Raw genomic sequence first — 15,799 nt, 5'->3', positions numbered from 1 at the left:
CGACGAGAAGGAACCTGACGTGGGAAGGTCTTGGCGGAGGTCATTCCACACGGACAGAACAGTAGGTGCAAAGGTCCTGAGGGAGGAGCGAGCCTGCTACATCTGAGGAACCCAAAGCAGGCCCGTGCGGGAGGCACAGGGAGCAAGACAGGGGTGGGGGGGGGAAGAGGGGGACGAAGCCAGCGAGGCAGGTCGTAGCGCAGCTGATGTCGAAGCCTGAGGCCCGGGTGAGGGTCCCCAGGGGGCTGCAAGGGCCCCGAGCCGCCCCTGGAGAGTCTTAATCTTGAGAGACACAGGTGTGATGCCCGTAAACACGCACCCACATGAGCCCGAGGATGCAGGGCGAACCTCAGGAAGGCCAGCCTTACCCCAGGCTCCGGCCTCTGGGAGCAGATGGAGGGGCGCGGCCTCACGAAGAACACGCGCTCTCCGCTTCCGTGGAAAACAGGTCTCACCCCGAGCCCGGCCGGCGGGAGCGTGGACTGGCGCCTACGGAAAGTCAGGGTCCCTCCCCTCGGGCAGTCGAACACAAGTGCACCCGGGTCGCTAGCTGCACGTCTGTGTAGACGCCCGAAAGAAGAGAAAAGAGGAGGGTGAACAGATCGTGCACCCCCCGTGCCCCCCCCCCCCCCCCCCGTGCATGGCAGCGTTCCTCGCAGGAGCCCAGGACGGCCGCAAGCCCAGAGCCCGTGAGCACCCATGGGGGTCTGATGCAGCCGTTCCCGGTGGACAGTCAGGCTCGGCAAGGTGGGGACCCAGCGCGGCCCACGGCACGCAGGACCTTGACAGCGTCCTGCCAAGTGCAGTAGGCCGGGGCCGCAAATACCGCGGGGCCGCACTTGGGCAGTGCCACGTGTGGGTGACACCTAAGAGCTCTCCGGGGAAGGACGTCCCGGCTCGAGCCCGGCGACGCTTCACGATTCCGTGCCAGACGTCTGGCCTTTTAAACCTTACGCAGATCCTCTTGTTCTGGACGCGTCTCCTCGTTGGCCCCATGCGGACCGAGAACCGCCGGTGAGCACCCTCCACGGACAGAGGCTTCCAAGCCCTGGGACGCCGCAGGGGACGGCGGAGGCCAACCCGCTGGCAAACATCCCGCGGCCTAATGCGGCCGTCACATTCCCTCTGTGGAACCCAATAGCCTTCGGCTGTGCCTCTGTGCGTGTCGGGGTGGGGGGCTCCGAGTCGTGCCCTCAGGAGAGCTCCGGCCCGCCCGCGGCTCCCATGCCAGGCCTCCCCCAAAGGAGGTGGGTGGCCTTCCCCTGAGGCGCATGCCCTGGCCATTCCCGGGAGCTCCCCAAGGAGACCTCCATGCTGCGCAGGGGGTGGGGGCGCCGGGGCCTAGGACTGGGCACCTGAGCAGCTACACGGCACAGGTGTGCCAGGGGCGGGCGGTTGGCTGGGGATTCAGAGCCAAGCTCACTGCTACTATGTCCCAAAGGCCTAAGAGACACAAATTGGGGGAGGCTCTCTGACGATGTACTCCCCCCAGGAGTAGCCGAGTCCCCGCGTCCCCGGTGGAGGCGGGACCACTTTGTTGCCCACCCTTGCTCCATGCGGTGGCTCTTTCCCGCACTATGCTTGAGGCGCCCGGGGCCCCTCTGCAGCACCACGTGGGCAGGCGCTTGCTGAGGCCCTGCTGCACTTAGGAGCTCTTGTGCATCCTAAACACGGCTTATTTCTACCTCGCGGACGCTGGATCCCATCACTGATGACCTCACACTTTGTTTCTGCTGCTGGAGAACTTCGGGTCAAACCCGGGGGGACTTCTTGCGGAAGAATAGTGTCCAGCAGAACTCTCTGCGATGATGGGAATTTTCTGGACCTGAGCTATCGGGTATGGTGGCCGCTGGGCACGTGTGGCTCCTGAGTCCTTGAAATGCGTTTAGCGAGACAGAGAAACTGGATTTTTTTGCATTTTAATGAATTCAAGATTTAAATGTAAATGGACGCACGTGGCTCCTGGCTACCAATTAGCTCTAAGCGCTGCAAGGGAAATGCCTGCATTCTGGATGTGGTCTTTGTGGTTCATCCGACTTTCCTATCAATAGATTCCATCTGCTTCAAATCCCTTTGCTGTCTAATTATTTTTATTGGTCTTCTTGTGTGGTATATATATATATATATATATATATATATCATTGTCAGCTATCTGAAATATTTTTATATTTAAAATAAATATAAATATGTATTTATTTATTTATTTTTAAAAGATTTTATCTATCTATCCCTGAGAGACACACACAGAGAGGCAGAGACCCAGGCAGAGGGAGAAGCAGGCTCCCTGCAAGGAGCCCAACGTGGGATTCGATCCCGGATCCCGGGGTCACACCATGAGCCAAAGGCACATGCCCCACCGCTGAGCCACCCAGGCATCCCTGAAATCTTTTAAAAATGTGACATCTAATAAGTACAAAAAAGAAGAGATAACATGCCCACATTCCCAATTTCCTTGATGGGGTACGTCTTCCCCCTTTTGTGCAAAATCGAGTAACGAATATGTTCCTTTAAGGGCAGGACGCCACGGGAGCTGGGGAGAGGCCCTGTCTTCTGTTTCTCTGCCCTGTTTCTTCATCTGGGAGCTGCTTACACACACATTCAGTGTGTAAGAATTCGTTGAGCTGTGTATTTATGATGTACGCACTTTTCCATCTATTATTGATACTATCCTTCAGGGAAGAGTAAAGGGAAACCTGTGGTAGCTGAGGCACAAGATTAGTTCAGCTCTAGGGGACACGGAAGGATTCAGGGAACATGGACCATGACTCCGGAAAGCTGCGCTTGCCCCTCATCGAGCATCGATGACATTTTCCAGGAACATGTTTTTCAGAGGGATCTTGGGGAACTTCCGACACTTGCAGCCCCCTGCCTCCCCTTCCCTCCCTTTTTCCCCCCAGATCAGGAAGTGCCAAGAAAGAGGGAGAGATGAGCTTCAGGAGGAGGAGGTCTTTCTTTCCATCCTATCGGATCTTAGTCAAAAACATTCCAAATTCTTATAAAAAGCTGGGTAGGGCAGCCCGGGTGGCTCAGTGGTTTGGTGCCGCCTTCAGCCCAGGGCGTGTCCTGGGATCGAGTCCCGCGTCGGGCACCCTGTGTGGAGCCTGCTTCTCCCTCTGCCTGGGTCTCTGCCTGTCTCTGTGTGTCTCTCATGAATAAATAAATAAAATCTTAAAAATAAATAAATAAATAAAAATAAAAAGCTGGGTAGCTCCCCTAGTCGGGCGGGGGGCGGGGGGGAACGTTCATCTTTTGTTCTCCAGAGTAATTTAATCAGGGTGGGGAGGTGTCTGGAATAGTTAATGGGGCAGGATGAGGAAATAAAATGCAGTTATAGTTGAAGAAAGCCCCTAAGAACTACCCAACCGAGATCTGCTCCAGCATATAACACCACCCAGCCGAGCAAAAGCAACTTACGTTAAAAATCATAATTGAAAATACAGTTTGGGAAACATATATGCTAAGGGTGATGTGGAGAGAGGGTGTTCTCTCAACCGGATCCCTCTCCGTGACTCAGATGTCTTCATTTTGCTGAAGACGGAGACATACACTTTTGCTTTTAAGCAAACAGGCTTTTTTTTTCCAGCTTATTTCCCGCGAGAGCGAGGGGCTGCCATCCGCAGTGGCTCCGACCTGGTGACCCGTGCGGATGCCCACGGTCCAGCATCGTGACGGGGCTACTGGCCGTCTCCGTTCACATTGATTGACCCCCGCGACATATCACTGTGTGGGACGGAGCCCCGCGTTCCTGGGACCAAGATACAAATCTGTTTTTCTTTTAAAGATTTTATTTATTTATTCATGAGAGACACAGAGAGGGAGAGGAAGAGACACAGGCAGAGGGAGAAGCAGGCTCCATGCAGGGAGCCCGACGCGGGACTCAATCCCAGGACTCCAGAATCATGCCCTGGGCCGAAGGCAGGTGCTTAACCGCTGAGCCACCCAGGGATCCCCCAAATCTGTTTTTCTTACTGTTTTCACACTTTGATGCTCTAACTTCAAAAGCCTGCACCTGTACAGGTTTTATAACCATTTACACGTGTGAATCTTCTTCGAAATACTCTTTCAACGGTTCCTTTGAGCACGGTCCCGGCCAAGCTTTTATTTTTTAATTTTATTTAATTTTATTTTTTTTTAATTTTTAAAAATTTTTATAAATTTATTTTTTATTGGTGTTCAATTTGCCAACATATAGCATAACACCCAGTGCTCATCCCATCAAGTGCCCCCTCAGTGCCCGTCACCCAGTCACCCCCACTCCCTGCCCACCTCCCCTTCCACCACCCCGAGTTCGTTTCCCAGAGTTAGGAGTCTTTTTTTTGTTTTGTTTTGTTTTGTTTTGTTTTGTTAGGAGTCTTTTATACTCTGTTCTTTCACTTAGGTTATTACAGGCCTCGAGAGAAAAAGTGTTCTAATTACAGCCAAAAAAAAGGAAGAGGTCCCTTCAAAACAATCGCATCCATTTAGATCTTTTAGTATAGAGAAAAAAAAAAAAAGTCCTTCCGTTTACTTTTACCTATTCAACTGCATTATATCTTGCATAGGGCTTTGGCAGTCTGCGACCACGGAAGAATTTTGTTCTCACGACTCGGAAGAGACTATAGAGCAAGTGCTAGCTCGCCTTCGGCTCACTGAATAATAAGGCGATTTCCTTCACTTTCTTATCTGTGTAGTTCAAAGGAAGATCTCAGCGTTACCTGTGTCCTAGAAACAGGGACCGTCTCAGGGGTGACCTTTCTGACCACAGCGAGGCGGCCTGGCTGCAGTTTTAACAAAAGTTTTCCGGGCACGTGCCAAATGCTCGCTTCATTTTGTGACCTGCGGATTACGGTTCTGACGCCTGGTGTCAAAAGCAAGAAAGGCTCTGAAGCAACTGCAATCAGCACCTTTCGAGATGACGGCCCCTAACTCACTGTCAACTTTCTCCTTCCAGGTAGCCACACGGGAAAACTCAGATGCCTGAGCCAGAGATTTTCCAGGAAAAAAACAAAGTCCTATATGCCTGGAATGGATTTACACATTAATCCCAGAAAGCCTGAGTTTAGAAAGTGTTTATCAGTGGGGCCAGGTGTAGGACTTGCTTAAGTCTACGTGCTGAATTTTATTTCTATTTTTTATTTTTTTAAAGATTTTATTTATTTATTCATGATAGAGAGAGAGAGGCAGAGAACAGGCAGAGGGAGAAGCAGGCTCCCTGCAGGGAGCCCGACTCAGGACTCGAACCCGGGACCCCGGGATCACACCCTGCGCCCAAGGTAGATGCTCCACCACTGAGCCCCCCAGGAATCCCCCCTGTGCTGAATTTTAAATTCTCAAGTACAATTAGTGATCCTGGAAGAGTGTCCGGCAACGGGGGGAGGCTGGGAGGGCAAAGAGCTCCCGTAACTGAGTGAAGGGTTAACCATTCCCTTAAAAAGTATTCGCTTACCCCTTCCCAAGCTTCATGAAACCAAGAATTCCAAAAGGCATCACTTACTTCTTAAAACACTTATCAGACTGTACTTTTTTAAGCGATCACTGGCTTTTAACGCCCCGCTGACACCGTCGGGGTAGAAGGGTGGGCGGTGCACGGTGGGGAGCGCTAGAGGGAAGAGGGACGTGGTGTCTCCTCCCGGGAATCTCACTGTATTTTGCAGCTCCCCAATGGCTGGGCTTTCCTGAGGTCCCCGGAGAAGTGAAGGGCGCGCCGGTGACAACTCCCCAAGTGTTGGCAGGGAGACTGGGATCCAGGAATCCCACGTGACAAGGCCCCAGGGATGGAAGCTGGTCTGAATCCCCAGGAGCCACCAGTGGTGGTGGAGGCTCCCACAGCAGATGGAGGCCGCACAGGAGCCAGCAGGTGCTCCCCAGGCCCCGCAGCCTCAGGGGCCAAGCGAGGACGACCGGGGTGGCCGACGGCCACCGGGACTCAGAGCCGGACAGGCCCCACGCTTCCCTCCTCTCGCCTCCCTGGTCACCCAGCACCAGGTCCTGGGGTAGCTGGGGTTCCGGGCCCGACCCCCAACCCCGGGGTCCCCACCCCAGCACCTGTCCGCCCGTGTACCTGCAGGAGGATCTTGTTCCCGTCCAGGTCCTCCGTCTGCCAGCGCCCCTCGCTGATGGGGCTGCAGGGGTTGGGCAAGAGGGGCACGAGCTCCCCGATGTCCCTGACCCTGAACTCCAGCACGGCGGAGTCGGCGGGCGCGGGCGTCTGGTCACAGGGCAGCCTCTTCAGGGAGAACTGGATGTCCACGTCCAGGTTGGAGAAGATGGGGAAGACGCAGAAGTCGGCCTTCCTCTGGCTGGGGCTGCGCCGCAGGATGAGCCCGTAGAGCCGGAGGCTGTCGGCGTAGCTGTGGTGGCGGCAGTAGACGGTGAAGCGCACGATCTCCCGGCCGTAGTGCACGGGCCGCACGGCCCACAGCGGCGTCCCCGGGCCCAGCGAGAAGAAGTCCTGGCTGCAGGGCAGGTAGGGCCGCAGGCGGCCGGCCACGCGCTCCGTGTGGTGGTGGCGCCAGGGCGGCCGCTGCAGCGTGCGGTGCAGGTGCAGGATCTGCTCGTCGCCGAACTCCTCCTGCAGGAAGAGCACCACGGCCAGCGCCGGCCGCGCGCCCTTGCAGGCCCTGCGCCGCCGCCGGGACGCCCTCCGCTCCGACACCCGGAACAGCTGCAGGTCGGGGTGCACCCAGGCCAGCACCCTGTCCACGGCCTCCTGCAGCACCTGCGACTCCCCTGGGTCCGCGATGATGTGGATGCTCACCAGGAAAGGGTCCTGCGCCTCCTCCAGCGACAGCTCACCTGCGGGGGACAAGGAAACCCAACACAGGCAAAGGGTCGCGATGTCCTTCGGGGGGTCCCGGCGGGTACAGGCAAGCTCAGCGCTCACTGGACCGCCACCAGGATCCTCGGGGTTCTCCCGACCCTGAGCTCGCCCACGAAACCCACCCCACATGCACTACCGTCAGCCAAACCCAGGGAACTGGGCGGGGGCAGGGCTGGGCCCCCCAGGGCAGGGGAGGCCTGTGCTCCGGGGGGAGCCCCCAACCCCCAGGGCAGGGGAGGCCTGTGCTCTAGGGGGGAGCCCCCAACCCCAGGGCAGGGGAGGCCTGTGCTCCGGGGGGAGCCTTCTACCCCCAGGGCAGGGGAGGCCTGTGCTCTAGGGGGGAGCCCCCAACCCCAGGGCAGGGGAGGCCTGTGCTCCAGGGGGAGCCACCAACCCCAGGGCAGGGGAGGCCTGTGCTCGGCAGGCTGGGTGTGCTCTAGGACAGCAGAAAGTGAAATCTCCACGGGCCTGGAAGGGATGACACAGCCGTTAGAGAGACTCCGTGTCCCCTGAAGCCACTTGCAGCCCCTTACCCCACAGATGTTCCCGATCCTCCTGCACTCCTCAGATTTGCCCAAGTCATGGGTTTATTTTGCTCATTCATTCAACAAACGTTCATGGAATCCTTTCTCCACGCCTCAAGCTCGGCGCTGCACCAGCCGTGTCCCCAGCTGACCCAACCGAGCCCTGGCCAGGGACTCACGCTGCTCACGGTACAACAGAGAGAGTAGGGGGGCGTCTGGGGGCAGCAGGGGCGGAGCAGCTGCCCTCGGCCCAGGGCGTGACCCCGGGTCCCGGGATCGAGTCTTGCACCGGGCTGCCCCCAGGGAGCCTGGTTCTCTCTCTGCCTGGATCTCTGCCTCTCTCTCTGGGTCTCTCATGAATAAGTAAATAAAATCTTTTTTAAAAAAAGAGCTGTAAGGAATACAGGAGAGTAGCATTTTAGGCAGTGACTAGATTCTAAGGTCCCCGACCCGCGTGGACGGCCTGGAGACCCCCGACCCGCATGGACAGCCGAAGCGTCAGTCTGGCAGAGGTGTGGGTGGACATGGAGGTGCTGCTGCTTGTGACCAGACGTCCTGATGCCGCACGTCCCACCTGGCGGGCCCAGTGCCGCCTGGCCGGGACCCCTCACTGCCCCTGCCCGCGCTCTGAGCCTCACGCCAGCCTTGCCGCGCCCACCGCGCGGGCCCTCCTCCCAGAACCGCCAAACTGCTGGGTGTCCCCAAGGCACTCGCTTCCCAGCGGCAGGTATGTCTCCTCGGAAGTCCAGATCTCTCATTCCGAACATGACGCCCGGCCATGTCCTAGGATACCACAAGTTAGATGCCTCTCTCTAGAGGTTTTGGGCAGTGGGCGTTGCCTCTGTTGTTTTACCCACAATTTATGGGCCATTTGCAATCCAGCTACAGTCATTTCTTTGTTTATTGAGCACCTACTGCGTGCAGGGCACTGCAGGATCCAGTGGGGGACAGGAGAATCTCTGCCTTCCCAGAACTTAGGATCCGGTGGGGGAGTCGGAGGATAAGCGAAGTGAAGACAGACCTGTACTGAACGTGGCACAGCACGAGACGTCCAGGCAGCAGCCATAACCATCCATCATCAACTGAGCCGACTGATGTGCGGCCTCCCAGGGCCATGTGTCTGCAGCACCCACGCCCCGAAGCCCCCAGGAGGTTAAAAGTATCAGACCCAGGGCACTTCCAGCTGCGGTAGGTGCAGGTGTTCGGGGAATCTGGCTGGCGCTTGGCTCAGATCCTCCAAGTGCACAGGCGTGAGGCCCTATAAACGCCCTATTTGCATTTCTAAAGCCCTGCCCTGTGGTCTGGTCAAGCAGAGCCTCACGACCAAGTGGCAGGAAGGAAACCCAGGTGACGACGGGGTGCATCAGGCACGCAACAGGCACCTGCCAGACCCAGGCTGACCCTGAGTGGAAAGATTAGGTCAGAAAGCATGAGGGAGAGAGGCTCTGCAGTGAGCGACACACACCCCACTGCACCGCGAGCCACCGCAAAAGGGCCACGCTCCCCCGGGAAGCAGGCGGGCCTTCCCGGGATGCCTGCAGTAAATACTCTGGAGAGGGGCTTCCTTCTCCAGACCTGCCTTCTTTTTAAAGAAAAAAAAATATATTTATATATATTCTGCAGCACCTGCGCCCCGAAGCCCCCAGGAGGTTAAAAGTATCAGACCCAGGGCACTTCCAGCTGCAGTAGGTGCAGGTGTTCAGGGAATCTGGCTGGTGCTTGTCTCAGATCCTCCAATTGCACAGGCATGAGGCCCCATAAACGCCCTATTTGCATTTCTAAAGCCCCACTCTCTCTATATATATGTATACTTAAAGCTATTTCCTTGAATTAATGAAAAAAATGCAAGCAATTCCCTTTGCCCCTGCCAGCACCTAAGATAAAATATCAAGGTTTCTCAATTCTTAGTAACTGGGTGATTCTGATGGACCTGCAAGTCGGGGCGTGCCTGGAAGCCTGCTGCCCGCCCAGCCCCAGCTGGAGGCAGGAGCACATGCAGGGTGGGCGCGGAGAGAACGTGCTGGCGACAAGCTGGCGTGCGGAGCAGTGAGCCCAGGGACTCAGGCTGCACTCACAGTGGAGATAAAAATGCCCTCCTCGGCCCGAATCCGTGGCGCGCTCTTGTCATTGAAGAATGCAAAACGGGCTGAGGTGGCCAAAGCCAAAGCCTGTATTTTCGCCTGGCACAGGGAACCAGCGTGGCATCTTTCTGATCCTCAGGCCTTTTTAAAGCTCCAACTCAAGTTCCCTGACTGCTTCCCATCCTTGCCATCTGTCGCAGAGCCCACGGCGGCACCGGGATGTGCGACACGTGCTCGAGAGCTCGTCTGAAACCAGGACACCATTAGGGAAGAAATTAACAGAGAACGTACGGCCGGTGCTCGAGATCCTCCGCATATGTTTTGAATGCGGGACGTGCCTTTTATTTTGTACGTCTAAGTCCCATCCTGAGACCTCCAGGTGGGAAGAGGAAGGAGGAGCAAAGGCCAACCGCCAGCCGCCGGAGCATCAGGACCAAGACACGTTGAGTCCCGACCCGGCGTGGCACAGTTTCTGGAAGGGGACCAGAAGGCAGAGAGGTAATCAGTCTGAGAAGGTACAAAAGCAGCCAGAAGCACGGAACGGAGCAGCGTAGCTATCGAAGTCCTTGGGACCCTAATGATCTTCAAGCTTTATGAGACGGTGGCACAGGTCCGGTGAACACCAAAGTCCAACATGTAGTAATATGATAGCGGCTTTTATAAAGTCAATCGAAGGGCTCAAACGGACAGAGGGGATGCCACCTTTTACACAGAACCCTTCCTTTACTCGGGAATTTCCATGCTTCCTCAACCGCGTCATCTGGATCTCGTCATTTCCACGGGCAGCGAAGTCAAGCCGGGGCTTCATAAAGTTCTACAGATTTGGGGATGGGGCCGCAGGGCTTGCAAACAACAGGATGAGAAGATGCATTTTGTTTTTGAGACGTAACGTGCATCTACCAAGACAGACAAGAGAGGAGGATGGTAACTAAAATCCACCCCGAGGATTTGTCCAGCAACGAGCCCAAGACCTCTACCATCGACCAGAGCTGCTGGGAGGAATCCTCCCAATTGTAGTAATTAAGATTTATTTTACAAAAGGACTTTTCTGGCAGAATGTTGAGAAATCAAACGACGACGAGCCATTATCACCGTTTGCTGATAAAATATCTCTCGAGCACCACTGCAGGAAAGCCAGCGATGAGACGCAGCATGGGCTTTGCTAGTGATCAAACTAGCGGTGGAGGAAATGGAGCCTCTGGACTCCTTTTTTTTTTTTTTTTTTGCTTAAAATTCAATAAAATATTCAAATGTTTGACCGGTCTGAATAAGACACCAACATGTTCCTGGTCCTTGTTTCCACTCCCTTAGAAATTATGAAACTTCTAGCCCTTTAGAGAGCAAGCGTCCTGGAAATGACTGGAAAATTAAAGGTGGGGGAGATGCTTCGTCCAGCCTCCATGTCATGGCTGAGGTTTGGCGACTACTTGAGTCACCTGGCTACTCACTGCAGGTCTAGAAAGAGAGCAAACATCTCCAAGTTCCCAGTTCCGGGCTCTCCTCCCTTCCCTGTGCAGCGCGGCCTCCTAATGGCCCAGGGACTGTGAAGCAGGAGACCGAGGCCCTTCCAGAGCCCACGCCCCGGGGGAGCAAGCCGTGCACACGTGAGACACACCTACAGTAGGAGGGATGCTCCAAGCAACTTAGCCGACGAACGTCCGAGGGGACCACCAAGGGCCGCCGTTCATGACGTTCTCACTGCCTTGTGGCACCCCACCTGCAGGGTCTGGGCCGTTCACGGCCGCAGGGGACGTGGGGGCAGAGATCCGGGTTTCTGGATCCGTGTATGTCTTCCCATCACAGCAGGGAAGAGTCTTGAAGGGCAAGGCTCTCCAGGGCAAGGGCTGAGGCTCTGGAGGCAGCAAAGGCCTCTGAGCTCAGAAAGGCTAACGCCTTAAAGCGGGGCCTTGCCCCGTGAATCACGCTGTGGGCGGCCTTTCCGGCTCAGGAGGCGCCAACTTTGGGCTTTGGGCGGAAGGCAGGCGACGGGAAGGCACCCAGCGAAGTCTGCACGCCTGCCGCAAGGTCTCCCGGAAAGGGTCACGTGTGAACCCCCGCGGGCCGGGCGCTGCGGGTACGACGGTCCTAGAGCACGGCCGTGCCCTCACCTGCCGCTCGGAGCCACGGGCAGCTTGACTGCAGACGTGAGAGCCCTACTCGCCGTCGTGGGACGTGGGCACAGCGTCCGCCGCGGGCCGCAGCCGGTATGAGAACATGGCTCCACGAGCACGCCGGGGCACAAGAAGGCACGCCCAGGGTCTGGGCCCAGGTGACCTGGCGCTCAGACTCAGCCTGAGCCGTGAACTGGTACAAATGAGTCACGGAGGGACCCAGCTGGCCCTGTGGGGCATAAGGGGACGGCGGCTCATAGCCACTCCCATCAGAGGGCAGCGGGGCCTTCCTGGCGCGGCCTGCACGGCTCTGCCCTGGCAGGGAAGCCAGAGGACGCCGGGTGACACAGAAACACAGGGGGTGGCAGCAGATGGAAATTTCCTTCCCTTCCGTGACCAGCGTGCTGTCTGAAGGAGAAGTCCGGTGGACGAGGGGGAGGACAGGCAGGCGGGTGGGATCCTCGGTTCTCCTAATTGATTCTGAATATTGCAACCTTTCGTGCCGCGACCTGGCTCTTTGCACAGTACTCCCCACATACGCCCGTCTCGTCACCTCAGCAGGATTTGATGGCAACAGCACGGACACGGCCAAACACAGGGACTGTCCACGGGAGCGGGAAAGGCTGACAGCCTCTGCTGCTGGCGCTGCCGCCCAATGTCCCCGTCGGAGTAGAATCGATACCTCGTTTTTCATGAGACACACACACAAGGCTCCAAGTTGCTTGTCCTTGTCTGTCATCTACTCTTCAAAGCCCTTTGGCCCATTGTTATTGTGTGTGCACGTCCATCCGTGTTGGTTTTTGCTCGCAAAAATCACTATTTTTAGGAGACCTTGGTGCTCCCATCCATGCCCGCGGGAGAGAGAAGCAGGACGTACGGAGAATGACCCGGTGGTAGGCATCAGAAGCTTTCAAAGGCAAGCAACACGTACCTCAGCAATTCCGCTCAGAGGAGCTTGTACGAAAGGAGTGAGGAAGGATATACACCCGGGGACTTCGTATGAAAATATTCCTGGCAGTGCTGTTTGTAACAGTGAAGAAGTAAACGGAACCTCCAGTACCCACAACAGGGCGCCAGTGAACGTACGGGAACGTAGTGGGATCCCGTACGCTCGCGCTGTCGCAGAAGTGACTCTACTGGTATCAAAGCAGCTCACATACGTTTACTTAGAAAACCAGCCTGTGAAACTATCCGATTCTACTTTTGCGAATAATATGTATCTACAGTGATACAGATGCTCAGGAAAGAAAAAAAAAACCTCTAAGGGCAGACACCGTGTAGAAACTGGGCATTTCTAGACGACAGGAATCTGTATTTTCTGGCTTTTCTACAACGACGATGTATTATTGAGTAATCACGATTATTTTAAAGTTGAGGAAAGCACTAAGCGAAGCGTGTCAGAGTGTGGATGGAAGCTGCTCCCTTGTACTCCCTCCCTTGGTGGGGGCAGGGAGGGGCGTGAGAACCTGGTAGACCAGCTGTCCCTGAAGCATCACTTGGGCTTCCCAGGTAAGACGTGGTGCTGAGAAACTGGCCTCCGTTTTTCTTTCATATCCTGGACAGAAACTGACATCATCTATGTAGTTGAAATCACACAATTAGGGGGATCCCTGGGCGGCTCAGTGGTTTAGCGCCTGCCTTCAGTCCGGGTCATGATCCTGGAGTTGTGGGATCGAGTCCCACGTCGGGCTCCCTGCCTGGAGCCTGCTTCTCCCTCTGCCTGTGTCTCTGCCTCTCTCTCTGCGTCTCTCATGAATAAATAAATAAAATCTTTAAAAAAAATAAATCATACAATTAAAACCTGTCTTGGAGCCAAGTTCACCCTACTCTTGGGGGCATGGAGGCCAGCATGACGGAGTGTCCAAAGAGTTGTCTGTACGGTAGATGGTCTTCGCCCTCTGATTTCCTGGTGTGTACCTTTGGTTATTGCTTTTTTTCCTTATCAACCGCCGAACACCAGTATCGCTCAGCCTTTCGGTTCCTGGGCAGGGGATCTGGGCCGCACACAGCCCACGCCATCAAGCCACTGTTTAAGCGCACTAGTGTTCAGCTCCTTCATCCCGGGCTTCAGTCGCGACTCTGCATCTTACAGATAAGGCTGCTGCCCGCTTCGCAAAAACAAAAACCAAAAATCAAAAAAACAAAACAAAACAAAACAAAAACCCAAACACACATTTCTAGCTTGCCCGATAAAGGACAAATTTTATGTTTTAAAATAAACTTGGGAAAGGAACACAATTTTCTTTTAGATTATCAATCATTCATAATTTAAATATTTGGCCAAGTGAGTTTTTTTTTCTCATATCAACATAATGCAGATCCTAGAGCCTACAGGTTATGCCATTAAAAATCAGAAGCTAGGGCACGCAGGTGGCTCAGCGGTTTAGCGCCGCCTTCGGCCCAGGGTGTGACCCCATGGTCCCAGGATCGAGTCCCACGTCGGGCTCCCTGCAGGGAGCCTGCTCCTCCCTCTGCCTGTGTCTGTGCCTCTCTCTGTCTGTGTGTCTCTCAGGAATAAATACACAAAATCTTTAAAAAAAAATCAGAATCTAAAAGAAATTTGGATAGATTATGCCGATTGGGGGTTTAAGAGCAATCTTGCCGATGGGGGAGATGAGCCAGCTCCTCGGAGTTGGAGTTGCAGGTCTGGGTCTGCATCTCTATCATGCTTGGGGGTGATGCTGACACGGCGCGTGGGCCGAGCCCCGAGCAGCAAGCTTTGCGGGATGCCGACTGCTGTGCTGTCATCCGGAAGCTGATGGGATGCAGAGGAAGCGCACCGGGCCCAGCAGCACCTGCAGCACCCGCAGCACCCCGTGGCTCTCCTGCTGTGGCTCGGCCTCCACCTGAGGGCTTCGCGACCCGGGCTTGCCCAACCCGACACGCCTGCACCTGCAGCCTTCCCGCGGGAGGCCCCACAAGCGGCAGGCTCCCTGGCTGCAGCCCCAGAGCTAAGTCCAGTTGAGCCTGAAGCCATCCCGGCCGGAGGGAGCCTCGGCGCCACCTTCCCACCCGCAAACAGCTCCGTAACTTCTGATCGGGCTGCGCAGCCGCGGCCACGCTCGGAGCCATGTCCCCGGGGACACACGGACCCACGCAGGGCCACTGGCAGGCAGCTCCTCAGAGCACAGCTGCCATGCCGGGTCAGGCCCTGAACCGTCCTAGAGGGGGGGGATTGTTCTCAGTCGGGGGATCCATTTGCTGGACGCTCCAAAGTTAAGCGCCCCTGGCTCTGTGGAGCGGCCCAGTGGAAATTCAAGGCCTTGATCTCGCTCCACTTGGAAGTAAGTGCAGGGTTTCCCCTACGCCTTCTTTTATGTCGACTGCTGGGTCTACGAAAGCACATCACACACCGCTGGCATCGCTAACGAGCCCTTTGGAAGCCGAGCAAGCGGGGAACGGGTGACAGGAGCCACAGGCCCAACTGGAGCCATGTAGGGCTTGTCGTCCTCATTTAGAGAACACTGGTGGCCTTTCTTTCTTTCTTTTTTTTTTAATTTTTTAATATTTATTTATTTATTTATTTATTTATTTATTTATTTATTATTATTATTTTTTTTTCTGGTGGCCTTTCTTTGGATGTTTTACATGCAGTAGGGGCGTAAAGGTGGAGATGCACAGGTGGGTGATCCGGTCTTCTGGCGGAGCCGTGTGCACGGCCTACTGCATCCGGGTCACGGAATCACACACACAGGCAACGGCTGACACCCTTCTCCACGAGGATTAACGGCTAGATCCAGGTGTTGCCTCGATCTCATGAAATAAGACCCTAAGAGAACATTTACTCTGAAAATCACAATGGGGTAAGCATTGCACGCAGAGGGAAAAAGAAAGAAAACTCCGGAACGTGTCAACGGATTGAAGTGAAACTGCCTACCACCGCCTCTTCCAACACCCTGACCTTCCTTATTTGGACAAGCGGCCTTGAAACCTTAATCTGTCAATAGGTTGATCTCCCCTCACAAAAACAGAAGGAAAATACGGAATGTTTCATTATCCCGAGTCTGAATTTAGCTCTTGGGAGACGCAGACACGGATCATTTTTATTTAAACGCCCCCCCATCAGCGACATGTTCTGCAGAACGCGGTCATGTCTTTTCAACGTGTTGCTTTCAAAGCTCCTTACCTTTGCTTCTGGGTTAAATCACACCGAGGGGAGGCACAGATGCGGCCAAAGACAAAATTAAAAATGTAACAATGCTTCGATATCCTAAAACTTAAAGGAAATGATGAAACTATGGAGAAATGATGTGGAGAGATGGGATTTATGTGCAAAGAGGCACC

At 55.1% G+C, this 15,799-nt stretch overlaps 1 protein-coding gene across 2 annotated transcripts in view; it reads right to left on the bottom strand.

The window, feature by feature from the left end:
* FAM124A (family with sequence similarity 124 member A) overlaps positions 1–15,799 on the bottom strand; it is an 85,014-nt gene that overhangs the window by 57,109 nt on the left and 12,106 nt on the right. The window contains exons 3-4 of one of the 2 annotated variants that reach the window (XM_077855835.1): positions 6,041–6,774; positions 4,293–5,578 (exon numbers count right to left, since the gene is read on the bottom strand). In XM_077855835.1, coding sequence (XP_077711961.1) covers positions 5,522–5,578; positions 6,041–6,774 — 791 coding nt within the window. In that variant the 3' untranslated portion in view covers positions 4,293–5,521. Of the gene's footprint in view, positions 1–4,292; positions 5,579–6,040; positions 6,775–15,799 lie in introns of those variants that run through there. The other variant, XM_077855834.1, reaches the window with a different exon arrangement.

Source organism: Canis aureus, chromosome 17 (genome assembly GCF_053574225.1).
Source record: "Canis aureus isolate CA01 chromosome 17, VMU_Caureus_v.1.0, whole genome shotgun sequence".
NCBI lineage: Eukaryota > Metazoa > Chordata > Mammalia > Carnivora > Canidae > Canis > Canis aureus.
Note: the sequence above shows the minus strand (reverse complement) of the source record. Positions and strands in the feature narration are given on the sequence as shown.